The sequence below is a fragment of the Pseudopipra pipra genome, chromosome 12 (genome assembly GCF_036250125.1).
Source record: "Pseudopipra pipra isolate bDixPip1 chromosome 12, bDixPip1.hap1, whole genome shotgun sequence".
Lineage (NCBI taxonomy): Eukaryota > Metazoa > Chordata > Aves > Passeriformes > Pipridae > Pseudopipra > Pseudopipra pipra.
In genome coordinates, this window is record NC_087560.1 from 19261214 (window position 1) to 19288464 (window position 27251).

The window sequence follows — 27251 nt, forward strand, 5'->3', positions numbered from 1 at the left end:
GGGCTATCATTTATAGAAGTTAGCAGGGCATATTTAATTTAGGAATTGGCCAACGCTTCCCTTTCCACCGCTGAAACCTCATAAATGAAATGCCCTGGATCGGTGCCCAGCGCGGAAATAAAAGTTATGAATAATGTTTCTATCTCCATCATTGTCACTGCTGTAATATTCCTAATTACTTTAAAAAGCTAAATATTCAATATAGCAAAAACCTTCTTTTTCTTTTATCTCCACTTGCAAGATTAGGGCAATTTAATAAGAGTCACTGGGTAGTTTTAGCCCACGGGACCACTCTGAGATCACTTGACATCTCATCCTTTCCTTTCATCTTCAGCCAGAATGGAGAGTTTGTGACTCTGTGTGTATAAATGTATACATCTGTATGTGTGTGTCCATATTGCCACAGTATTTATTATTATCGTTATTTTTAACTTCTGTAAGTGCACGTGCACTGTACAAATACTGGCTGGTAGGTTAAACATATCCAATCCTGAGACTAATCAAAAGACAAAATGAGTTCCTGAGAATCTTTACAATCATCTCACCATTTAAGGTACTATTTTTCTTTTTTTAATGTATTGTTAGAGATGAATATTTAGTAAGTTATGCTGCCCAATTTTTCCCTTGTCTACATGCCAGGTAATCCCAAAAGGTTGCTTCAAACCCCAAAGCACAGCCCTTGTTCCATCCTTAGAATCACAGAATCCCAGAATGGTTTGGGTTGGAAGGGACCTTAAAGTCCACCCAATGCCACCCCCCTGCCATGGGCAGGGACACCTTCCACTAGCCCAGGTTGCTCCAAGTCCTGTCCAACCTGGCCTTGGACACTTCCAGGGATGGCAACAATCCTCCCTCCCCACTCCCTCCCTGCTGCCTTTCCTGCTGTGCCTGAGGGACATCCCAGAGCTGCCGACAAAACCTGACCAGAGCTGCCCCACTGCCTTCAGCCTCTGCAGAGGTTCCTCCTCTGTCACATTTAACTCCCATTCCCTTCTAACACCTCCCTCTATAGATCTCTTTTCTGTTACCTCTTTGCCTGCTAATTATGTTTTTTTCTCAAGATCTCAATCAATTTGGGAGAAAGGGAGGAAGTAAACACAAAATGAAACGTCCATTCAGCTTCATTTCACAGCATCTCTCTCCGTGTACCTTTATTTACTTGCCTGCTGCACAAATTGACTTCATTTAACAAGCTTATTTCTTTTATGTCAATAAGGTATCGGGCCTGTGTTACATCAGAGCTCAGATGTTTGTGCTGCCTGTTCCATTCCACAGGAACCAACCACAGAGACCTGAACTCACCGCTGCCAATTAAGAGAGTTTAACAAACACAGCTTCACCAGCTGGAAGAATTGAAAAGTGTGGATTAATTCCCTTGCAAAAGGTGCTTCCCTAACTCCTGCAGTATGGATCTGAGGTATGGATGGCAAGGCAATCCAGGGCTGCCTGGAAAGTCAATGGCAAAACTCCCACTGGCTTACCAGGACAAGGATTCTATGAGGAGAGAGGGCTTTCCAAAGGGCTCCAACACTCCACAGAGTATTTCATGAAGAATGTGTTGTATTAAAGATTTAAGAGAGAAAAAAATTCATTATACAGCTCTATTATCTGTACTGGTTTCCCAATAACCAAAAGCATTAAGAGCATCTTCCACTGCATTTCACATTTCTTTGTAAAAAGCAAGCACAAAAGGCCAATGTCATTATCCTAGGAAAGGAGATTATCACATATTCATGGAATCCCAGAATGGTTTGGGTTGGAAGGGACCTTAAAGATCATCTCATTCCAACCCCCCCAACAATATTAATTATTGCAAAATAACAGACAAAATTCATTTTTCCACTTAATGTATCCAAGTTCCAAGACCACTGCTTTATAAGACCTGTTTTTTTCACAGCAACAAGTATCTTTATCACATTTTGGCAATGTTTACTCACCACTGGAGCAATCAGTGCCTCCCCATCCTGGTTCACAGTGACACGTGTCAGGAGAGACACACCTCCCATGCACACACTCCTCCGTGCACAGAGCTGTTAAAGGAAACAACAGCATTGTAAACATCTTAAGTGGATGCTAAACATACCCTAAACTGTGCCTTAGAGAGCAATGTTTGGTTTAAAAATATTAAACAAAGCAAACACATGCACAAAAGAATAATTACTCCCAAGATTTAATTACTGCTAAGTGACCAAAATAAAATATAGGTCTCTTGACAGCAATAAATTCATTTGTCACTTCAGCCCTTTGTAAGGAAAAACTCCAACACCAGAAATTCCTTTGCTTAGCAGTTTTGCTCCATAATAAAGTTTTTCCCAAACTGACACTTTTTATTATATTACAGAACAGCAGCTTCTTACATCACACTCAAGTTCTGACTGTCCCTAAGATAAAATGAAGCTCAGTCTTGAAAATGTATTAAGACCCCAAATAGTAAAAAATAGCTCGAGGAAAGTAAATAATTTTACTACATGATGCAGTAGCTGTAAGTGCAGTCCTGTCTTTTCAAGGTCATCCACTTTTCCATGACCACAGTGTTCTCATCTCACTTGTTCACTGGTGGATTATTGAGAGTTCAGGATCCTCAAGGCTCAAACTAAGACAAACTGCCTGAGGAGCAGCTCATAGTTTAAATAATTCCCTTCTCCTTTGCTGTTTCAGTGTCTGACAGTTCCCAGTGTGTGTGCCTTCGTGCCCAGCACATCCTAAAAACTTGGACACCACTGAGTAACTGCTTTAAAGGCTGGACTTGTCTGCTCTGCACCTTGTTTCCATTTTACCACTCAGGACATTTCCAAAAACTCAGGGAGCCAGAGATTGAAGCTGGATGGTTGAGCTGGAACACATCATTGCCACCTAGACTAACATGCAGGAGTTATTAATGAATATGATGCAGCTGCAATGAGGTCACTATAATAAGATATATATACATATATTTAATAGAGATCTCATATATATATGATTTATGTCCTATATAACCTACATTTGTGTATCCTGTGTTTTTACAGCAGATGGGAAACGTGGGCATTGTGTTTACTTAACCAAGAGCTGGACTACAAAAGACTCATCCCCAGACAAAGATGAATTCATTGCTGTCTAGAGCAAGGCCAGCAAAGCTGGTCTGGGGAGCAGCTCTGAGTTGCTGTGCTGGCCATGAGGCAGAACCACTCAAACCATCTGAAATCAGCCACAAAACCTCCTGGAAGCTGCCCTGGGCCTGCAGGTGAAACACTCTTTGAGTTCCCAGGGACCTCCTGGGCTGAAAGCTCCACACTGATGTCTCACCCCTTGGAATGATTCCTGCTCCCTCCCACATTCCAGCTGGACTCCCACCCTGGATCCCACCTTGGCCCTGCCCTCAGGTTGCAATCAAAGCTCAGGGAAACATTTTGCTGCCTAGTCTGTGTTTGGGTCATTGCAGATCAAACCCGCTCACAAAATACTGAAATCCAACTTCAAACCACAGGTGAACTTTGAAGAATCCCCTGGGACAAATCCTCCTGCTCTTTATCCACCAGATCTCATGTGAGCAGTGATTGGAATGTTGTCTCGTTAAACCCACTGCAAGATCCTTCTAAATTAGTCACTTCCTTTCCACGTTTGCTGCGTGTCAAAAATGCAATTTATTCTCATTTCATATCTTGTGTTTAGACAGTATTGCAGTGGGCATGAAATATTCATGGCTAATTCTCCAGTCACTAATTGTCCTAATCTTTTGTGCATTTATTTTACTCCAGATAGGCTTTCTGAAGACAGGGAGGCATCCCAGTCTACAGCTGTAACATGGAATTCAAGACAGGATATTGGAAAAACAGGATTTTCCAATAAAATATACACACCTCCCTGCAATCATTGGAAAATGGCTGGGTATTATTTACAATAATAAATCATTCTTACATGTAAAATGTGTAACATTTTTATCCTTTTAATGAGGCTGGTTCTGAGCTCAAGGCAAAATTTGTCAGCAAGAAGGTTGATGTTGGACTAGTTTTTTGGTCTTCCCAAATAACAAAACTCCTCATTACTGGCCTAAATTTAATTGATTTTCACAGGGACATATCACACCTTAACTATGTTAACATAAATATGGAAGAATAATAAATAATTAGGCTAATAAAGTTTACTTGATCTCTCATCTATGGACAGAAGTGCTCCAGTCCCATGGGAAAAGTGCAGTGAGACTTAGAAGGAAGACTCTTAGATGGAACTCCTCATTCTAGAGCATTCAGTGACATGGAAAATAATAAAAATATATTATAAGGAGCTGCATCTTTGTTTTTAGGTGTTTTGAAGTCCTGCATAGCTGAAGATGACAATGTTTAATGAGCAATTAAAGAGTTAAATAAGGTAAAGACACTCATTAGAACTGTGGGTTCTCTGATCTCTGGTTGATTAACTGGCTAAACAAGTAGCTGTGAGCTCACCAGTGACTAATCCCATGTGGGGGTCACAGAACCCCCCCTTTTTTAAAAGGAGAAACTTTGACATAAATAATTGTATTTAGGGAGGCAAATAATCAGACTCCTGCACTGCCTGATTCAAATCAGGCCTATAAAGGTCATATTAGGGTACAACTCTAAAGTTTTATCATGGCAAATAAAATTTTGAATTTCTCCTATAAAAGGGAAGTCTTGCCTTGCTCTAGTCTTTAGAGTTTAAATTAATTTTTCATTCTATTAACATTCAACATAATAGGACACAGTGGTCCCCAAGGCATTCTTCATAATACACTTTGCTCAGGGGTTTGCAAATGATCTTACTAGTTAATGGAACTATAAAAATTACTTGCACATAAAGGTCAAGAAAAATAAAGTTAAGTATATACTTTCTGACACCGTCCTGTCCAACACTCAGCCAAAGGCCCCTGGAGTAAAGCAAACTTGGAGCCACGCAAGGAACATAATTCCTGCCAGTGCAGCAGCCCCAGCTCTCCAACCTTTGGAATTCCAGACATCTCGTGTCTGTGTTTTCCCTGGCCCCCTCCTCCGGAGCGCTCCGGCCCCTCATTGATCAGGGCATCATTAGCATTCCTGGCGGGAGTTCAACATCAGCTTGTCGTTTGATTCAGCCCCGCAACAAAACGACCCAGATCAAAGCCCTGCCAAAATTCCAGCTCTGTGGCAATGTGTTCAGCATGAGTTATTTGCCCATATTCAAGGTTACACAGCCACTGCTCCTTATCATGCAATCAAGGCAACAAAAGGGTTCTGCAACAACTCCTTTGATGCTTATCACTTACTTTATAATTACACACGGGGCTTTTTTTGAACATATAAGGTCAATCCCCAGGAAAACAGACCTGAAGATTAAACTCTTTTCCCACCTGAAGTGTCCACACAGGTTTCTCTAACACCAGCACTGATTTTTTAATTGTTGTCCAGAACTCAAATTTCAATATCTGAAATGGTTTCCCTGGTCTCCTCTCCACAGAGGTGTGACACAGCCAGGATAATGCTATGGAGGAGAACACTACTCAGTGCAGCAGACTGAGAGAACACTTCCACTGCAGAGTTCCTTCAGCTGAGGGCACCACAGGGAGTTTATCCCAGACAAAACCGGAGCTGCTCTGCCTTCCTTGGGGCTGCATTCCTCTGTGTGGACCCAAACTGGGCTGTTGCAGGGGTTATACCCTGTGATACCCTGCTCATCACCACACTGACCTCTGGTACCTCACAGTCACATTCCCAGCTTCCTTCCTGGAGGTCAAAGTGCATTTAGGGAAGAGCTTCATTCCAGGGGAATAAGTATGGAGTGATTTAGCTTGGGAAAGTTTTGTTACCTTGTCCAAAAATATAACTTGCGTGTTTATCCCACAAAAGACAGAGTCACAAGCAACACAACTTGTGCTTGCAGTGGCTGTGGTGACATCTGCAGTGGCCCTGGGGACCTGGGGGAGTTCAGAGCCACCGACCCAGCAACTTCCATCTGCCTCCCACTCTGCTGTGCCAGGCAGGCAAAATATCTTCCACACAAAGACCAGGACAACTACAAAGTGTACAGGAACCCAGAGCAGAGAGAAGAAAACAGGCTCCCTGAGCTGCCCTCCCTCATGGCAGTGTGAGCTGCAGGACAGCCCTGCTGGAGCGTTCCGGATGCTCTGGAGTTTCCTGGGCTCCGTGGGCTTTGTGCCCAGGGATGGCAGTGCAGCCAGGAGGTGATGGAAAGCACACAGAAGTCTAGATACATTATAATAATGGAAAACATTGCTAAATGGATATGGATGCTACTGTGAGACACAATGAGAAATTCAGGCACTCGCCTGGAACTGCACAGAATGACCTGGTTGTTGTGACCGCACATGTGGCACAAGGACATTGCTCCAAAATACTTGTCTTTTCTCTGCCCTGCCTCAGGCAGTGTCTGCCAGTTTGTCTTCACAATACAGTGATCTCGCCCAAACTCTGACCAGTTTCATTTATCTGCTGTTAACCAAAGGTAAACCTGCATTTTTTCTTTCATCTTGCTGGTATTTTAATTTCAGCTCATCTCACCAGCTTGAGAGCTGCTGGTCTAAACAAAGCAGAAATTTAATGGGAAAAAGTGATGTTTTCCTTCAGTGTTTAATATGTGTCCCTGAAACAATTTGGGTCATTTTAACACGTTCCCCCAGCCTCTTGTGCCACTTTGGGGGAAAGAAGAATTTTGTGAGGTGAAGCAGCCGTTATCTCACGGCCCGGGGTTTCAGATAACGCAGCGAGGTCAAAGCAGATGAAAACAGATGAAGAAGATTCTTGCTCCTTATCCATTAGGAATCTGTTCACTCAGGGCCTCTCTGGTGTTTCCATCTTAATGTACTGGCCTGGATCCAGGCTGTGCTGAGTCTACAATATAAGCTTCATTAGATAAGCCTGGAGTCAGCTTTTGGCTGGATTCTCTCCGACTGTGCTCAGGGAAGGGAGGTGTGAGAGCAGAAGAAAGATGACCACAGCTAATGCATCCAGGTAGGTTTTCCTCACTCTTAGATTATTGCTTATTTGTGGAACAGAAGATTCCCTCTCTAAATCACTGATTTCCCTAAGGAATGCAGACGATTTGATGGTTTCCTGGATAACTCTTCCAATGAAGTGGGATAATAGTTCTTTGCATTGCCTAATGCCTATTTCTGTGGTCATCACTCAGGATACATCCGTTAATTTATCACCTTGGAAAGCACTTTCATGCAAGGTTTAGCAACTTTCAAGGATGAAGAGATCTCAAAGCCTGCTCAGGCTTTGAGGAATTCATTGTTTCAGAGCATGGCAACCCCTCTTTTCATCTTCCCATGAAAGTACCAGAGAAAAAATACAAACCCAAGGAGATCAATGTGAGCAAAGGAAAGATGAGACTGATGCAGATCAGGTAACAGCAATGGGTCACAAGATCAGCTTCTCTTCCTGTAGGTGCAATTCCATCCCTTTTTTTGCAGATTTGGAATTAGAGACTCCGCATCAATGCAATCAGAACAGGATCAATGGTCTTTCTTGTCACCTGGGCCATGGGGAGTGTTTGCCCATGGCCTCAGGGAAGTATTGATCTGATCCCAGAGTGTGTTATCCTCACTCCTGACACCCAGGCAGAGCTCAGGGATTAGGCCAAGCCAGAAATGACTTGTGAATGTCTGAAGTAGAAGAATTGTGGAGACACATTTTGAGGATTTTTGTCTTCTCCCAGGAGCAGAATCTGACACATGTCAGTGCCATCAATGACAGAACACCAGTAAATCCCTCTATCAGTCTGCTGGGAGGTGAAGATTTGTTAATAAGCATAAAATCTATGGTGGTTTAGTTTACCTTTCTACCAGCAGATAAATGGCAACCTGGGGTTCTGATGCCTAACGAGGTGAACACAGGGCCTCCCACATTCCTGCCATAACTGAGTGTCCCAGGCTTGTGACATGGGCTAGTTTACAGGTCCAGGAATAATTCCAGCCAGATCCCAGTGAATCAGACTCTCAGGGCCCTCCCAGAAGGAATGGCCACAGTTTAGTGGTCACTGGAGGAGCCGGCACTGATGAGAATCTTGTCCAGTCCATGTTCCAATCCATTGCTGTGGGCCTTTCCCTAGGGAGGGGACAGGGAAGTATCTGTGCCAGGGGAAGGGCAGGGCAGGGAAGAGACTGTCACTTTTTCTACAAGCTCTGAGAAATGCAAGACTGGTGGAGCACAGTTTGGAATCCAGGTCAGGCTGGTTCTGAGGAACAGCTGAGCTGGAGCAGCACATCCCTGAGACAGGAACAGCAACAGTGACAAGTGACAGCAACAGAGGAGAAGGTCAGAGCTGCAACAGGAGAGGTCGATGGGATCACACATTTTACAGACTCTTTGTGGCATTTTGATGCCCCATTGGTTTCATCTGCTCTGGTGGAGAGAGGGGACGGGAGACAGTGCTGAGCAGTTAATGATGTCTGAGGGTGTGACAGCAAACTCAGAGAGCACGGCTGGCTCAGGGGGCTGGCTCAGGGGGCTGGCTCAGGGGGCTGGCTCAGGGGGCTCAGCCACGCTGCACCTTCAGCTGGGAGAGTAACGAGAGCTCTGCAGGACTGCAGAGCACAGAAGGGGACGGTGGGAAGGCACTCTGAGCACTCAAGTGCATCTGCCCTGCAAAGTGGACAGTTACAGGGCTGGGAAAAGCAACACTAATCCCTCAGCCTGGAGATAAAGTCCCAGCCCAGCTCTGGCAGAGCAATGTGTGCAAAGGTAGGTGGGAGTTGAGTTTAAGAACGAGGCAAATCCTGCAGGAAAGACAAAGCCTCTGCCTAAGGCCTGATCTCAACAGCCTCATGACTAAAGTCACACTAAGGAGAGGGCTCAGCCCAAGGGCAGGGATGTCAGTCCACACAGGGATCCTGCTCAGCCCCAGTGCTCCCGAGGGATCAGGAGCCACAAAACCTGTGCTCTGTGGGGCAAAGAGAGAAATTCCTCCTTCAGGTGAAATCCTGACCACTCCAAGGGAAGTCACACTCCCAAATTACTTAGCAATTTTTAAGGCTCAGTCTTCCTCACTGACACCACAGAAAGTGAATCTGAGCTCCCAGAGAACTCACTGGGGATCCTCTAAATATTGATAATTGTTGATCTCTTAAGGCCTGCAACTGATTTTATTCATTTTCTGCCACTGCTTCAACTAGAAATAATCATTGTGTTCTGCCATGCTGAGAGGGAAGGGTTATGCTGAGATCAATTCTGCTGATCAATGTTCTAATGTGATATTATTCTGTGGGATAATTTCAGCATTTCAGTTTTCCTGGTAAACGATTTCCCATTGCCTCACTGCCGGGTTCAAAACAATCATTAGCACCAGTTCAAACTGTTAATGAGGTTAAGGGAGATCCTGAATCAGCAGAGCAGGATCTATGACCCAGGAAAGCTTTTCCCCTCCTGTGTCCTCTGTCTACTCCTTCCACTTTGGTAAATCGACCAACTCTTTCCAGCAATTTGTAGAAAATACATTTTCACTGGTTAATTTTCCACTGGAACTTGATTCATCCAACCAACAAACTCAACGACAATTTGCCTGCAAATTGTGCTTTATGTGGCACCTTCAGAAAGGGCAGCACGATCTTTTTCTAAGTAATGCAGAAATATCAACACCTCCTCTTGGCACTGTCTTTCATTCTCTCTGTACAGGGCCCAGCAGACCTCACTCCACCAAAACTAAACGCAGTCAAATAGGATTTGCCTGCAGGAAGCTCCAGGTTTTTTGAGAAGAGAAGAGGGAAGAAGCCATTCTCCTGTGCCAAAACCAGAGGAAGTTCTTCTCAATCATTCTGTTCTTAAGGGGATTTTTTTTTGTTGTTGTTGCCTGGGGAATGAAAGTCTTGACAGGCTGGGAATAGAGGAGAAGATCCCTGGTCCTTTCAGCTTTCCTGCCAACACGTGGAGCAGCAGCCAGACCTACCAGAAGAAGATCAAGCATAGCCTGAGCTACCAAACCACCTGTGAGGGCAGGTGGTATCAAACCACACTCCAGACGTTGCTGGGAATGCCTGTTCTCCACTCCAGGGGTCTTTGTCTGGAGTCGGAGCTCCCCTGGGATTTGTAGGAATTGAGCTGCCAGGGGTGAAGGACAGAGTCAGGAACTGGCTACAAGTGGTAAATCAGAAGCAAACATTTCCACCTCAAAAAGACTGGAGGGACATCCACTGCCCTGCAGGTGAGGAAGGTGAGAACTGAGTGCCAGATGGACAGGGCAGAGCTGGGGCAGGGCTGTGGGAAGCTCCTCAGCTGGGGGAAGGCATTTCCAGCCCAGTGAGCCTCTCTACAGGAATTTCTCTGGTACATCCCTATGCTTTGCTTCATGGCACAGCCACCTCTGCCTTCTTGCTGTGACTGCAGCACTCACAGAGCCCAGCAATTTACAGGTTCCAACCCTGGCTGAGTAGCTGTTTGATTTCAGCAGAGATAGAGGGAGCACAGAGGATACTGCCAAAGAAAATCAGAAAAAAAACCCCCATTTATTGTTTGAAACATTTGTATCTGTAAATCACCTCAAAATCACAGCACTTGCTTATTTTGCTACAGGTTCCACACTCAGGGCACTGAGAGCATTTCTTTGTGTACAAATTCCATCATATTGCTGTTCCAGTGAAATATTTATTTCTGCATCTGGTAGCCCTGCTACATGTCCATGGTGCTCTGATTACTGACTTGCCCTGAATTGTGGATCTCATGCCAAGAAAATTCTATTTTCTGACAGTAAATGACACAGCTCCACTGCTGATTGATTTTCATAGGTACAGAGTATGTGCTGTGTGATAGAGTGAGGATGGGGGCATCCAAAATGTTGTTTCTAAAAGATCAAAAGTAGACAGATGAAGCCATCTGGGCTGCAGGACACTTCTGGTTATCTTTGCTGAGCAATGCAACACTTAATAAAACTAAATTACACCGATTCTCCCAGAAAACTTTTAGTCCTGCAGCAAATTGAGTAAACTATTGATGTCTCAAACAAAATCTTTCTTCATTCCTATTCCAAAATTCATCCAGTCAATCTGACAACAATCCTTTCTTTGTTTCTCACCAAAATAGGATGAATATGGACAACTTTCTAAAGGCAAAGCTGTCCTTGAGGCCAGGCACGGGCCCCAGAGGGCCAACACATCTCAGATTTCATTTCAAATCAAGATGCAAGTGAAGGTCACCCCCATGAAACCAAGGACAGGCTCTGTTTGAAGAGCACGTTCATGTCTAAGCTGCACCGAGGGTGCTGGGGATGGAATATTTAAATGCAGGCTCCCTTCCCTTTTCTCCCATTTCAAAAGCAACCACAGCAACGTGTTTCAGAGCAGCTTTCTGCAAAGAACTGCAAAAAAGACAACACAGGAAGCAATTTTTTATATAATTACGGGGCTGATTCTCATTTAAACTTTCTGTCACCGACTTCAGATTGCAGAAGTTCAGCTGATTTAGGATCAAGCCCAATTTCTTGATTTCTAATGCCTAGAGAAACTTTCTGCTAATGACACGTGGTAAAAGATCCTTTCCAGTTCCTGGGATCCACACTGGGGCCTGCAGATAAAAGATGGGAGCTGGAAACAAGACCTTTTCCCCATGGTCCCAGAAGCTCTTGAAGATGGCTGCTCTTTATGACAAGGGAAATGGGACACAGCATCTGCAGTGCTTGTTCAAAAGATCATTCTGGAGTCTTTCAGTAACGCTTTTAAAAGGAATTCTGTTTAAATTGGGTGTTTCCTAAAACGTGACACCTGGGAATGCAGGTGTGTGACAACAAATCCCAAGGTCTACACTGAACACTGGGTTTAATTTCTTTGCAAGCCTCCTTATAACATGTTCCATATATGGTTTTTTGCTTTTAATCAGAGAAAATCTCCTTATTTGACTCGATTTACATACTTACAGTGTAAGCTTTTCCAAGTAAGGCCATTTCCTAGTGGTTTTGCACATGGATTTCAGGGCATTACAGTGAGAAAAGTAAATTGTAGTATTCAGAAAGGAAAAAATCTTGATAAAAAGAAGGAAAGCTTTGGGATTAAATAGATTGAAAATACCTCTTGACTTACTGCATCAGAGAAAGTGAGGTTTCCAAAAGCAAAACCTATGTTAGAAATACTGAGCTTAAGATAAATTATTCAAAAATGTTTTGTGATCAAATCTGCAATGGACTGAAGCTGCATGAAAAATTTCCCTGGGGAGCCTTAAAAACCCTTTATTAAAATGGAAACTATGTGCAAGAATACCCAAATCTGAAGTGGAAAGCTATAATCCTGTAACAGAGAGAAAAAAAGGAATGTCTGGATAAACAGGATCTAAAGGAAGGATCCATGGCTGGTTAGGAGAGCTCTGACCCTGAGAATGAAGTGTTAACAGATGCTTTTCCAGCCAACATCACCTTCTGTCACTGAGAACAATCAGGGAACCACAGCAAGCACTGATGTACCCACTGACTACTGCAAACACCACATTTCCATGGGGGGCACTCTGGGAATCTTCAGTTCAGTCCCAGCACCCATTGTACCCTCTCATGCTCTTTTTGTCCCTTGCCCTGTGAAGATTTCCTGCAGATTCCCTTCCCTGTCTCCCACTCCACTGAAGTGACTCCTGCCAATGGCTCAGGAAGGTGCTTTGCCATGTAAAGCTCCAGGAGTTGGGACATCCACAGGAAAGCACAGCTCAGTGTGCCAGAGGGCAGGGATAGGTGGGATATTGGGAAGGAATCCTTTCCTGGGAGGGTGGGGAGGCCCTGGCACAGGTTGCCCAGAGAAGCTGTGGCTGCCCCTGGATCCCTGCAAGTGTCCAAGGCCAGGCTGGACGGGGCTTGGAGCAACCTGGGCTAGTGGAAGGTGCCCCTGCCCATGGCAGGGGGTGGGATGGGATGGGCTTTAAGGTCCATTCCAACCCAAACCTTTGGGATTCTGTGAGCTCAGTCTGCAGATCATTTACTATTGCTGGGGTGTGAACACTCCTTAGAAATGGTTTGTATCCACAGTTCTCAGCCAAGGTGAGAGGTCAGGTTCAATAGGAAGAAGTTGCTTCTTTTCTAAAGTCCCACAGTGATCTGCTGCACAATTTGACATCTTAATATTTTTACACTTTGCTCTAAATGATTTATGCTTCAGAGTTGTAAGTACTTTATATTTTAACATGTGATTGCTTTCTATGAATTTTCAGGACTTCTTTCCTAACAGGTCCTGTCTGTTTGCATTAAGCCACAGAGTAACTGGCTGATTTTTATAGGCTCTCACATCTTCCTCAGAAATGGATGCAGCTGCACAAGCAATTGGAAATCCATGGAATAATTTATCCTACCACGAGACACGGAGTACATGCCACACAAAACAAAGTTAATTTGGAACAAAGGGAATGACAACCTCTCTGAATTCCCAGCCAGGTATCACCCAGCACTTGAGAAACCAGCATCAATAAACACAATGGTTTAACAGAATCATGGAATCACAGAATCTGGAAGGGAACCACAGGGATTGTTGGAGTCCAACTCCTGGCCCTGCACAGGATCACACCACGTGCCTGGAATGGTATTTTGTACATCAGGCTCACGTGGCACTCCCAGTGTGAATTCCACCAGCATTGTTAGGAGAGGGAGTGCTAAAAGGATGGGATAATTACAGACAAGCGTTCCAAAAGTTCCCAGAAAAGAAATGTACATTCTGCACAGGAAGATGCTGAAAGCACTGAACACTTTGGGCCAAATTCCACCTGCCAAAGGCTTCCAGCCACTCTCATTCCCGCGCCGGAGGAGCTGGGGAGCAGCTGAGCTGGAAGTAACTGCACCCAGGTAGCCAAGAGCCTCCTCCTGCCTGCACAGGTTGACGGATTTTGGGCATCCAGGGCCGTGCTATAAATGGCTGTGAGAGCTGAGGGGGCAGAGCAAGGCCCACAAACCCCCAGCCAGCCCTGCCAGCTCCTGCCAGCACCGGCTCAGCCTTTCCAAGGCTCGGAACTGAGGGAAAAACATTTGCAAAGAGTGGCTCGCTCCAGCTTCCCAAGCACTCCCCTGCCACCACTGAAACTAAGAGGTGGAAAGACAAAAAAAAACCCATCAGGAGATTTCATGAGGATCATATTGATGAGTGTTTTATTAACTGCAGCGTGGCTGGATGGCCTGGGCTGGAGTTCATTTTCCTGGTATTCCAGCTCCAGTGTGTGCACATCATCGAGGCTTTCTCTGCTCCTCGTGCTCACTCACATCTTTTTTCACCTTGACCCACAAGTTTTCCTTCTTTTACACTCCTTTCCTCCTCTCCCATCCCAGCAGGCAAAGGGAACAGGAGTGTGGGTCTGTGAGTGAGCAGGCACTGGGGTTAACCCAAGCCCTGTGCTGTGCCATCATTCTGCTGCAGGCACTTCAGACGTTCTGGGGGTGATTCTGATTCATCTTTATTCACATTTTCAACCTGTAAGATGCCTAGAAATGAGGAAGGGGGCGACTGGAGCTTACACCTGGCACAGGTTGCAGTAGCTCTTTTTTTCCAGCCAAGAAGGAACCTGCCTCATAATGGAACCCTCCCAGACACCCAGAGCCAACGTGTGAACTGGGGAGGGGAACACCCAGCCAGAGGAACACAGAAAAGAAGCAGAAAAAGATGCTGTCTCAGATTTTGTATGTACATCAGAAGCTCTTTCTAAAGGCCATCTCAATTTAAGTAACTTCTTTTCCTCTCTCCAGCTCTGTCTCATTTTCTCCTGGGCTTTAAAACTTCTTTAGAGCACAAGAGAAATAAATCTATCAATGGGAGAGGGATGTAAAGGAGTGGTTAAGAAAGCAACCTGGGGGTTGGAACAAGCTGATCTTTAAGGTCCCTTCCAACCCAAACCATTCTATGATTCTCACTTCAATTTTAAACATGTTTAATTTCACACACCTGTCTTCTTTCTGCCCCTATGGATTCAATAAGTTAACCCAGCTCACCACATGCCTGGACTACTCATGGACTAAAACTCTTTTGGAGGGAAAGATCTTGTGGAATTTTGTGTTTTCATAATTGTACAAATGGCAAATGGCCTGTCTATGTCCTCAAAACCAGTCTTCTGTGGGATGCACAGGGCCTTGCTTTCACCAGGCAGGGGATCCCAGCAGATCAGAAGGACTGAGCCCCAAAGCCATCATGGAACAGCACCAGTGCCCTCCAGGCCACAGGAGATCAGGGCAGGAACCACCCTGAGGAGCATCCCAGCAGCAGGAGGGCTTGAAAGGGCACTGGGACTCTAAAGGAGATGTGGAAGTGAGGATGGAGTGACTGAAGATGCCCAGCCAAACCTGGTGGGTCTGACTCAGAGCAGCTGGGCTGACTTTGCCAGAAGTGTGCAAGTGAATGGACTGAACCTTGCATGGCTCTCCTTGAATTCAACAGTGAGTGACACCTATGGTTCTTGGGCCTTTTTTTCTGATCCTGCTGGAGCTTCCAGCCATCCAGGCCATTAGCAGGAATACTGTGAGTACTCTGGATCCAGGGCCTCCTTCTGTGTCTACATTCCCAGTGTGCTTTTATACTGATCCAACTGACTCTGCCCAAAGCAGCCAGAAAAGCTTTTTTGTGCTACACTAGGAACAGTCTAAATCTTTTTCCAACTATAATGCCTGCATAATTTTTCCTCTGATATTTATTAAGCCCCCTGAGACATTATAAAGCTTCAGCATACCCTCCCTTTTGACTTTGTGCTATTTTCATTCCTTTCTACGAATATTTTGTTTCTCCTCCTTCTCCTGCACTTGCTTCCAGGAGTCCTTCCCTTATTTCATTCCTACTCCTCACCAGCATCTTTGCAAATCCATCAGCACCCAGACACTGCAAATATAAAATGAGGGATGGGAGATGAGAACTGGCTGCTTCACCTTCCCATCAAAGAGGTCTCTGCAGTATCTTTAGGCTGAATATTGCCCCGGTGGCTTCACTTTGTGCCACAAAATGAACTGACCTGCTTTTCAGAGGGTCCCCCTCTCCCTGCCCACACACACCTGCCTTCCAAAATGCTCAGCATGAGCAAGAAAAAGCCTGTTCCTGCTCAGTTTCCCATTGGAACACGGGATCCAAATAATTTTCCCTATGTTCTTCACTGGGAAAAGATGTATGGAGTCATCTCCGGGACACAGAAAAGGAGACATTTCAAAGCTGGCATTTTGATTCTATAATTAATAACTATAGGAAGAATGGCCTTCCACACCATTTTCCTGCTCTCATACATCCCAAATCAGACAGAGAAAAAGGATGTCCCCTGATAGGAAGTATCTGTGTCCTGCTCTAGCATTTCCCTTCATTTTAGGTTGCATTATTGATGTACAGAACTCTGTACTTGAATAATGGAACAGTGAGGCTCTCACAGAAAGCACCAGCACCAGCTTTAATGTGTCTATAAAGATAAGAAAAATGTATTTCCAAAGTCCAGCAGCTTTCAAACAATGTATTTTCAAGTTCCAGGAAGGCTCACCACGAGGAATTCAGAACTGAGGCGAGAAGTGCAGGGGGACAACGTTCCTTCTAAAATGTTAATGAGCTGCTGCCTCATAAAGTGAAAATAACCAACAAATCTGACACATGGACAAACATTATGAATATTCAGGAAGTTGCAGCCCCTGATTCAACGTTTTCTAGGAGTGTCCAAGTTTTGCACTGCTCACAGGAGCCATTATTTTTCCTTCCATCAGGAGCACGCTCGGCTGGGGTCGGTGTGGTGCTGCAGCATATGCAAGGAATTGCAGGGACTGTAATTCATCCAGATGGCAGGAAGCTCTGGAATTGTTACTCCTATGGTACAGATGTTTAACAATCCAGCCATATGGCTCCAATAAGGCAGCCTTGTCAAAGACTACAAAAACTCCACTAGACACACAGCCCTGTAAATGGGAGTGCAGTCCTGAGGTAGGAATGTTCATATGGCTGCACTATAAAAGGATCCATCACGCTGGGAAGTTGGCATGGCTATTGGAATTACAGAATTTAGGAAACATTATTTAAAATCCTGAAAACAATCCGGTCCCAGATTTGCATAATTCCCTCCAGTCAGCTACTAAAAGCACATTCCTCATTTGGTTTTGAAATTCATTAAAGGTGAGCCTAAAAAATGGGAAAATAAATATATCCAAACATAATAAATATACACAAACATAATTAATATATCCAAACATAATTAATATATACCAACATAATAATGCCCCCAACCCCTGGCCTGAGTGAAACACCTCTGTGGGTGACACACAGATTCAACCAGTGGGACCAACAATTCCTCTGCAAAAGGATTTGTCAAAGTCAAGGGGCCCTGCTGGTGCTTGTGGTAACTGTGATGTGGAAAGCTGAGTGTTGAGAAACAATCTGAGATCAATAACAACTTGGCCAAGAGAGGAAAGAACCATGAAATGGTCAATCCATAACTCTACTGGATTTTGGCAGGTTTGAATGACAGACAAATGGCAGCAAATCAGATTGTTAAATCACTAATCCTGTCATTATTGCATCCTGTCACACTGCATAGATTTAGACATTAGAAAAAGAGTGTAAGGTAGGAGAGTGAAAAAAAACCCACTTAAAAGCTCCAATAGCCCAAGTTTGTGTTTTGTGGCTGAGTTTTTCTGCCCCAGGTCAGCTGTCAGGAGCTGCTGTTTGCAGCCCCAGCTGATGCTCAGGTCTCTGACCCTTTGTTATCCAGAAGAAACATCCCTTCTGTATAAATCTGTTGTGCAAGAATAAGATGAAAATGGACAGACTGAACAAAGCCTTGGTCTCTCAGACAAAGATGCCTCCACTTAGCACGCAGGGCATCTTTCCACCTGACATATTCTTAAAGGCAACTATTCAATTACCATCTCCTCACAGGGTAAAAAGCATGGAAAAGCCATGGAATATTCCTTTTTTTTTTTTTTTCTGAGCAGCACAGTATTCAGAGATGTTTTATCTACCACAGATACTAATCTAGGCAATATAATTTTAAAACATCCTTACGAAAAACCTTGAAGGGCACTTGAACCCTGTGGTTGTTTAAAAAAAGATTTTCTGCAGTTTATGCATTTGCTCTGCCAAAAGCTTACCTTAGCATACAAAGTACAGTAAATCATCCCTGCTCTGATTTACTGCCCACACTGGGCTGTTTGTTTGCAGGGACGGCTCAGGGAAAAGCTCTGTCAAGTCTAAGAACATTCAGAGAAGGGGAATCGTTTTGCAAAGCTCCCACTGTGGCAACAACCTTTTCTAAGAGATCAGGGGAGGGGGAAAAATGCAGATGTGCATTTGCAGCATTTTTCAGGTGGGGTTTTTTTCAATACCATTGCAACCCAAAAATATTCCAAGCCCTTTGGAGGCACGATTTCATCCCCCAAAACTGTTTAGCCTCAGTGCTAAAGGGCTGGCCAAGTGAAATTATTGGACTTTGGGCCTGAATTCCGCATTTTATGGGGCAGCAGAATACACAGATCTCAAAAAGGCAAAGGAGACAGCAGAGAAGTGGCAGAGAAAGAAGCTCTGGGTCAACTTGGTTATTTAGAACTGAGCATAGATTTTATTAGACCTAATCCATTTGGTAAGTCCCAACAGGAGGACAAAGATAAAGCCATATATCTGACATTCCTTTAAAAATGAGTAAATGAGAAGGGAAAAGATCAAAACAGTAGCTGAAAGCCTTCACTCCTGCTTTAACACCCAAGAAACAGTCATTAATAGAGATTTAAACTCAGCCTTCTCTAGTCTAAACATGTCACTGTTAATTACAAAGCTATTTAACTTTTGCAAGAAATAAAGACTGCTATTAATGAAAGAAGAACCAATTAGCCTTTAATCTACACACTGTTTTTTAATCAAACTTTCTTTTGATCATCAGGCTCACTGCAGGATGTTTCCCTCCTCCCCATGTTGTCGTGGCTTCCGTGGTTGCTAATGGAAGAGATTTTAAAGGGCTGCCTGATGGGGAGAACCTCCTCTGCAGGGCTGGAGCTTCCCTTCCCTCCCTTCCTGCCAGGGACAGCACAGCAAAGTGGAATTCTGTGTCCTGACTCCTCTTGGAGCAGCTGGAAGTAAAGGAGCAGCACTGAATGTGTCTGGAGGAACGTGGGATGGGAGAACAAGGAAACAGCAGAAAATACTGGAGTAAAGAAAAGAATTGGGAAAGGGAAGGAAAAAGGCAAAAGCAGGGAGGTGCCTCCAGGAGTGAAAATGGAATTCAGAGCAGACTGCAAAGAATGATGAATGAGAGAATTTGCTTGTTGGCACAGGAAGGTATTGTGGCAAAACAAAACCAAACAAAACAAATGGGATCAGGGCTCCGTGTGTTCCAAACAAATGGGGTGACACAAAAAGGATCCCATCAGCTAAATATTGCTGTGCCTCCAAACTGTTGCTTGTGGGGTCAGAGAGTTTCAAGGAGGTTTTCTGTTTGTTTTGGGGTGGGTTTTTTTTGCTGTGTGGTATCAAAACAATGAGACCAAGTCTCTGGGATCCATCACGATGGAGAACTGCTCCCCTGACATCATTTCTCCCTCAGCTGCACTTGCTGCTCCCATCTGCAGGCAGGAGAGATGGAGGATGTCCCTGGGGCAGGAATTGTGCTGTGCTGACCATGCAGATAATGAAACACAAGGCCCTGAGTGGTGCACATGTAAACAGCAGAGAAAATGTCACTATTATCTGCTCTGTGTCAAACATGAAGCTCCTGCTCTGACCAGATATCTGCTGCCTGCTCTGCATTAGCAAAACTTTGGTGTCTGCTGCTCTTTCTCCACCATAGAAAGACAAAATTTACCTGGCAGCAGCAGAACACGGAGTATTAATACCAACAGTAAAAAAAAAAACTACTTTAAAATAAACATTAATGCCCTCAAATAATCAGAATCCTCAAGTAACAAACCTCTGCAGTGATTTATTGTTGCAAGCAGTATGGCAATTAAAAAATAAAAAAAAAAATAGAAATCAATAGATGGCAGAGAGAAAAGTCATAATAAATATGCTCTGTGCCAGACAGGATTCTGAGTCACGGAATTCTAGACTGTTATTAACACAAGTACGTGGAACAACTGCTGAAATGGTATTGACACCTAAGAATTTAGAGGTAAGTACACACTTAACACAGGGAGGACTTCACCAAAGACAATGGGTTACTATAGATGTTTTTCAGGACTTGAGTAACAGCACTTTGCACTTCAAAAGAACAAATTATTACTCTTTCTGTAAAATAATTCCAGTGCCTTATCTCAAAAGGCTGGTGATTTTTCACAGTCCAAAGCCCCTTTAATGTAACTGTTTGGCATAAAGGTCATTTAAAATGAGATCAGGGTCCATCCATGTTTCTGAGCTGCTCATATATTACAATGTAAATCCAACACAGGAACTCAGATAAAAACATCAACAGACATAGAAAGAAGCAGCTGCAAAGCACAAGGTCAAGATATTTAAACATAGCTGGATAGTTGTATCATTTTCATATTTAAATTATTCCATGGCATTCTAAATCTACCAATAAAAATTGGATTCTGATGCTGATCAGAACCCCTTTATGTTTTTCTTGTGTTATAATCCCACAACACAAGATCTGGACAAGAAATCCCAGCTCCACTCTCTTTTTGAGCAAAGTGTGGCACATGCAGAACACTCAGAAAGCTGCAATACTGAAAACATGTGACATTTTTAACTAACAGACTCATTGCTGAAAGGTCCATTTGGATTTTTGTCTCCCTCAAACTGGCCTAACACACTCCAGAGCTTTTTATTTAACTCACACAGGGTAGTTGAGACAAAGATCTTCAGAGGTTTGAGAAGCTTTAAAAAGTTAAATTATTGACAGGAACCATGGAAAACCAGTGAGATTTTAACTGTTCTTACCTGGGTAAGAAGTTTCAAAGGTAAGAGGCAGAAACTTTACCCTGCTGCTGCATAAACTGTGCCATAGTTTATTCCTCAGTGTTCTCAGTTCCCCTAATTTAACATTAGTGAATGCTTGCATTAATTACTCCCCAAAGCAAGCTCAGGTTCAGGAAAGCACTGAGGAACTTCATTAACTCCCTCCCCAATGATTTCAGCAAAATCTTACTCAGGCACTTCAAATGCATGTACCTGAGATGACCTGAAACGTTGGGGATCTGCAATTCTGACTGAAACCAGGGGGACCTGGAGGGTCTGAAAATCAGCCCTTAACAGAGTCACAAAATCAACTGGGCTGGAAAAGACCTCTGAGGTCATCGAGTCCAACCTTTGACCCAACCCCACCTTGTCACCCAGCCCATGGCACTGATGCCTCATCCAGTCTGTCCTTAAACACCTCCAGGGATGGAGATTCCACCCCCTCCCTGGGCAGCCCATTCCAATGGCTGTTCACTCTGTAAAGAATTTCTTCCTGATGTCCAACCTAAACCTCCCCTGGCACATCTCAGGACTGTGCCCTTGTGTCCTATTGCTGGTTCCTGGGAGAAGAGACCAACCCCCACCTGGCTCCCCCCTCCTGTCAGGGAGTTGTAGAGTGGTGAGGTCTCCCCTGAGCCTCCTCCTCTCCAGGCTGAGCCCCCCCAGCTCCCTCAGCCTCTCCTCATAGGACTTGTGCTCCAGTCCCTTCACCAGCTCTGTTGCCCTTCTTTGGACCTGCTCCAGCCCCTCCATGTCCTTCCTGAGCTGAGGGCCCAGAGCTGGACACAGCACTCCAGGGGTGGCCTCACCAGCGCTGAGTCCAGGGGCAGAATCACCTCCCTGCTCCTGCTGCCACCCTGTTGCTGCTGCAGGCCAGGATGGCAGCAATACCCCCTCAATTTGCCCCCAGCCCCCCCAGGTGCCCGTGGCTGTGCCCTCAGGCTCTGTACATACGGATGCAGTAGTCTCCGCTCTCGTAGTAGCCGGGGCAGCACTGGGATCTCCGCCGGTACATCGTCCTCAGCCCCCTCCGATAGGCGGTTTTATAACTGATCCTAAATCACAGGACACAAAGCCATTTGACACCATTGAAAATCGATGCCTCCCCTCACAATTATATTTGTGTTAAATTATGGTAAGGAGAGCACTCCATAATTATTTTTTAACGCGCCGAGGCTTTTGATATTAAAAGCCACGATAAAGAAAGGAATCGATGCTTGTTTGGAAACTTGAAATATAACTTGTGTTATGAACACGGGGCTCGGGACACTCAATCACTGGAGCCCTTCTGCTGCTTCCTTCAAACATTTCCCCAGTCCTACTGCAAGGGCAAGGAGCTTCTTGGAGAATAAATGATTTATTTCTGCACATCAGCCAGGTCAGCTCTCATCGATGGAATGAGCGGGATCTCCTGCAGAGACCACTGTGGCAGCTGCTACAACAAAATCACCACGGTGGGAACTGCTCTCAGGACACACCTTGGCAAGTTAACCCCACGTGATTTGTTCCTGCTTGCCAACCCTTCCAAGGAACATTATAGTCCCAGTTCAGTATTTAAAGCTCCTTTTCCCCACCACAATGCTGCAGTCCCCAGAAATGAAAAGGTGTGAAGCATTCTGTAGCTTTTCCACGCTGATTCACAGCATTAGCAGTGATCCTGCATTACAAAAGTTATATTTAAACTGCATATTTTACAGCAAACATTTCAAAGCAGCTTTGCTCCTGTTAGTTTATGGAAATTACCTAAATTGAACAAAGCCTATTGTCCCCCGTGTTAGATAAACTGATGGAATTCACTCTGCTGCATTCCAATCTATACAGTGCCCCAGAAAGTTCTGCAGCCGTGTTCAGTTTTAAACACTGTAACACAGAAGCTCCAACCCCACAGTCAGTGGGAAGGTGCTGAAGAGCCCATTTGCAACTGAATGCATGAAAGTTAAGAGACCAACTGGCTTCCAAAACTCCCTAGAAATATTAGTGCATGTTTATCAGGATACTTTGGAACCAGAATGGATGTAACACTGATATCCTGCAGCCTCAGAAAAAAATCATTCTTCAGCCAGTGCTAGAAATGGATCCATCCTCATTTTAGCTGACTTTCAGTGCAGATTTGAGTGCAGGATTTCAGATGTGGATCCCTTTTTAATTACCACTAATCCTCAAATGCCTGATCCTTCACAGTTTAGGAGGTGCAGTGAAATTCCCCCCCCAAACCTGGACATGCACTTGGAAAAGAGAGTTTGGTGAGGTGATAAAACACTTCCAATCCCTTGGCAGGGCCAGTGGCAAGGAGAAATACTCCTGGGTGGCCCCAGGAGGGACTGACTACCACTGATTTCACCCAAATTTCATGCACAAATCTCTTTGGAATTCTAAACACCCTGCACTGAACCCCATCTTTCTGTACATATGGAGTAGAGCACCACAAACATTTGGATAAATAAGAGGGATGTGAGGAGATAAAAACGGGCAAAATGACTCTCCAGTGTCTGAATTTCTGGGGATCAGCTCTTACCTGTGTCTGGTGCACTTGAACCAGTTGAGGATGTCTGTGCATCGTGTGTAATAGATCTGATCAAAGGGGTGAGCATAAGATTCCTGCACTGTCACAGCATAGCTGGAAAAGGACACAGAAAGAAAGTTTCAGTGCCCTGGATATGCTGCTCACCAAGGTTCAGGGGGAAAAATTATTACATCAATAATCTTAGAAACTTTGGTCATTATCAAAGAGCACAAAAGGGCTTCCTTCAACTACAGCTCTCCCTGAAAAGTTTGGAAGTGGAAACTGGTATCAGTATGAGCAATGTAACCAGTTTCTTTTCCCCTTTTGGAAAAGAAACAAATGGTACTAAAATTCATGGAAGTTTAGAAAGTGAAATGTGCATTTGGTTAATTTATTAGTGCAAATTTTCAAAGAGAGGAAACCACCATGTTTTTAGAATGTCTCAGTTGCCTTCCTGCCTGGAAGTTAATTTTTTCTTGTGTTCCCCACAGCAATAAGGGCTCACATTCCCTCAGCACTCTGCCAGCAGGATGGGATGCTCCCACTTCATATTGTGATGAAGCAGCACCATTACTTCAGATATTGGGTTCACCAAGTAAACAAAATGATCAGCAAAAAGCAGAAGAGTGTTTATTTTTGTGCTGCATAAATTTAAGCCTCTTAATTTGTAGCAGAAATAATCTCAGAATTACCTGCAAACTGCCACGAGAGGTAAGTGGTGTTTAGATTTGGAACACTGGGACAGAGGGTTGGAATGGGATCACCTCCCCTTGTGCAAATGAAGGGATATGGAGGAAAACTGGGCAATTTGACTGGAAATGAGAGCTCCAACAACACTAAGAATTCAGCAATCTCCACCCCAAAACACCAGTCAGCCATGCAACAAGTTGCATGCTAAGTCCTGTGATTATACTGGCAGTGTTTGGGCCTCTCAAGTGACCCAGGAACCCAAATCTCCTGGAGCTGTGTCAGTCCTGCCCCACAGGGAGGGTGTGCCCTGCCAGGGGATTCACGTGCCAGGGGCTGACCTGCAAACAAGCCCCACTTTATCAGGGCTCCAACCCACACTGAAATCCTGCCAGGCAGGGCCAGGACCCAGGAATTAGATCCTCTGGGTCACTCATTACATTGATTGTCTTAATCCTCCAAGTGATTTCCTTCTCCTCTGCTGATGTGGTTAAACCCTGAGAGGCTGCACCCAAAACATTTGCTTGGAGGGTCTGATTGGCTTGAAATCGAAGATTGGGCTGTTCCTGCCCTGCTTCTCTTGTCCCCTCCAGACAAGCCAACCCCAGATGTTCCTTTGTCCTCTATCACAGGTTTGACAACAATGTTTTTACTTCTTTAATACCAAAAAGTAAAACATTTACATTGCTCCTTATTAATGTAAAACACTCACAAATCTTGATTATTATTTCACAATCCCATTTATTATCCAGCAACAGCCCTAACAATCTTTTTCCCTTTGATTTATTAACATCTAACTAACAAAGTCATCTTGGTCACTACAACCAATCAATTTTGGTATTTAATTTTTGTTTCTCCTTGATTGGGTCTCGAGGTTGCTGACTTTCTTCAGACAAAATCAATATTTTATTCCTGTGCTCTGCATGCACTTCACCTCCCCACACAGACTGCAAATCCCTTCTCCTGCCCAGCCTTTCCTTTGCACTTGCATTACCCACAAACAGTTAATTCCCTAATTAAGGCCTCAAACCCCAGTGTCATTAAAATATGATTCTGTTTTTGCTCTTGTGAAGGGGTTTATTTTGCTGAAGTGTACAGCAGTGTGGGATTAATAGAAGTGGAAATTCAGCAAGTTCAACAAGTGCAGGACCTCTGGCCTCTGCAAAGAGCCCCTGCATGAAGGTGAACCCCAGCACAGCTTGGGGGTCTCTCTGTGCTCACAGAACTGTCCTGCTTAGAGCCACTTTTAGGACACTGGAACAATGGAGAGAACAAGAATTACCTGTAAGGGCCTTTCATGCTCAGGCCTTTCATGCACTTTTTGATGCTGACACAGATTTGGAAGGCAGGGCCACAAAGTTCAGGTCATGCAGAAACAGTCCCAGTGTTGCAGCAGGAAGGGCTTCAAACTTAGTCCAGATCAACAAGTTTTGCTCAACAACAACCAGACAGAAGCAGGACAGAACAAGGCCAGCATTTCTGTAGGTCTCTCCATGATAAATGCAAACAATTCTCCAGCTCAAACTCTGGAGGAGCTTCCCAAAGGACACAACACAGGGATCCATGTTCTGTAGCTGTAGCTTTAGAACAGTTCTTTGGGATGCTCCAAAACCTCCAAGGCACTCAAAAGTACAATTCCTGTAGAGCAAACCCATGTTCTTTTCTGAGACAAGGTGGTATTTAGCAAAGTGTGGCTCTCAGTTTGCCTTTGAAATGGTCAGCAAAAAAAATAAAAATTGGCAGGTGACACCTTACCTTTCCCAATGACTACAAACATTTGGATCATCTGGATTTAGGGACAGAGTAGTTTTCAGCAGAAAAGTCAAGATAAGCCCTTTTAGAATCCACTGGAACAGTGTAAGTGCCACCATTGTTGTATCTAGATGGAAAAAAAGAAAGTAGAGCCATTAAAGCCAATTTTGAAGACAACATCCTTCTCAGCCTTCTCCTTCTTACTTTTGTGCAAATCCAAATCCTGGGGAGTTATTCACAAACCGAAACATTTGAAAGAGCAATCAACTAAAAAATATAATTTTTAAAAAGTTCAAATCCATTCTAAAAGGAATTTATATATTTCAACCTAATAAACCCAATGAATTAGATGATCAAGCTACCCAAGGTATTGACAGCCCCAATGATTCCTCCAAAGAACATTTCTGATACTGATTGTTTTTATGACTGGCTGCCTGTGCTGACAAATAAATCACTGAGGTATAAAACAATCTGTTCTTCCATCGAGCTATAGGCAAGTGGAAGAACACCCAAATGCCCCCTTTGATTTATTTAAATGGGGTTTACAGGTGTCAATAGAACAGGCTGGGGCTGAGAAATGATTATTGCACGAAGGAAGGAAAATCAATGCACTTTTCAGGTCTTAGATGGGGAATCACTTAAAATGCATTGGGGCCCATTGTGCAGAACACTGAACATGAATTAAAAATATTTGCATTGAAGCTGAAAAGACATTGTATCAAATTCATTAGGTGTGGTCTCTTCATCATCTCACTGTTCATCTGGTAAATGTACTGACTCACACCTGCTTGGGGCTTTGAAACCAAAGTTGTGGTGTTTGCCCAGAAGTCCCCAATGACTTCAGTCAAAAAATACAAAATACATAGGAAATACAGAGTTGCTTTTAAATGTAACAGCATCAGAGGTGTTAATCTGTAAAACATTCGGTCAGGAAAAAGTATTTTTAAATATCCACTTCAGGCATTTAACGTGGACACATAATTCACCATTCAAATCAGAAGTCCTAGAAATTATTCCTGGCAAGGAGATTGCCCTAAAAATAGTCTGAATGTTCATATGATCATCAAAAAAACACATGGCTCATTGCCTCGTGGTCCTGAGCAGCCCAGGGATGTGAAGAGGTTTGCTCTGCAGGGCACTGATATACAGCCCAGCATAAAGAGCCCCTCACAAAGCAGAATGAAGAGCCAGGAAAGCTGCTCTGAAATTACCTCCTGACTCAAAGCCTTCTTAGCCACTTCAAGGACACCCGTTGTGAATTTGGAGTCAAAATCCCAGTGGGAGCAATAGTTCATCCTTTAAATTATTCCTCGAGCTCTGCTAAACCCAGAGATAGGTCTTAAGCCATGTAAGTCATATTAATGTTAATTAACATGATTTAATGTTAATGTTCCTCATGAAGTGGATTTAAGTCCAGCAGTGACCATTCTTTACCTGAGGGCTGTCCCAAAGCCCCACTGCAACAATGGAAAAGCTCCCTCTGGAAATCCAGAGGGTTGATGAGGCAAGGGGGTGTTTATGGAAAAGTCATTCCCCCCC

General features: G+C 44.1%; 1 protein-coding gene across 16 annotated transcripts in view; it reads right to left on the reverse strand.

Moving 5' to 3' along the window:
- Positions 1-27251, reverse strand: part of MEGF11 (multiple EGF like domains 11) — a 272466-nt gene that overhangs the window by 168867 nt on the left and 76348 nt on the right. For 15 of the 16 annotated variants that reach the window (XR_010433848.1, XR_010433849.1, XR_010433850.1 and 12 more), the window contains 4 exons: positions 25716-25839; positions 23286-23387; positions 21725-21825; positions 1938-2030 (listed from right to left, as the gene is read on the reverse strand). Coding sequence is in view for 13 of the 16 variants with exons in the window: in XM_064669249.1 (XP_064525319.1) it covers positions 1938-2030; positions 21725-21825; positions 23286-23387; positions 25716-25831 (412 nt within the window). In the remaining 3 variants the exon portion in view is untranslated. Of the gene's footprint in view, positions 1-1937; positions 2031-21724; positions 21826-23285; positions 23388-25715; positions 25840-27251 lie in introns of those variants that run through there. The other variant, XM_064669260.1, reaches the window with a different exon arrangement.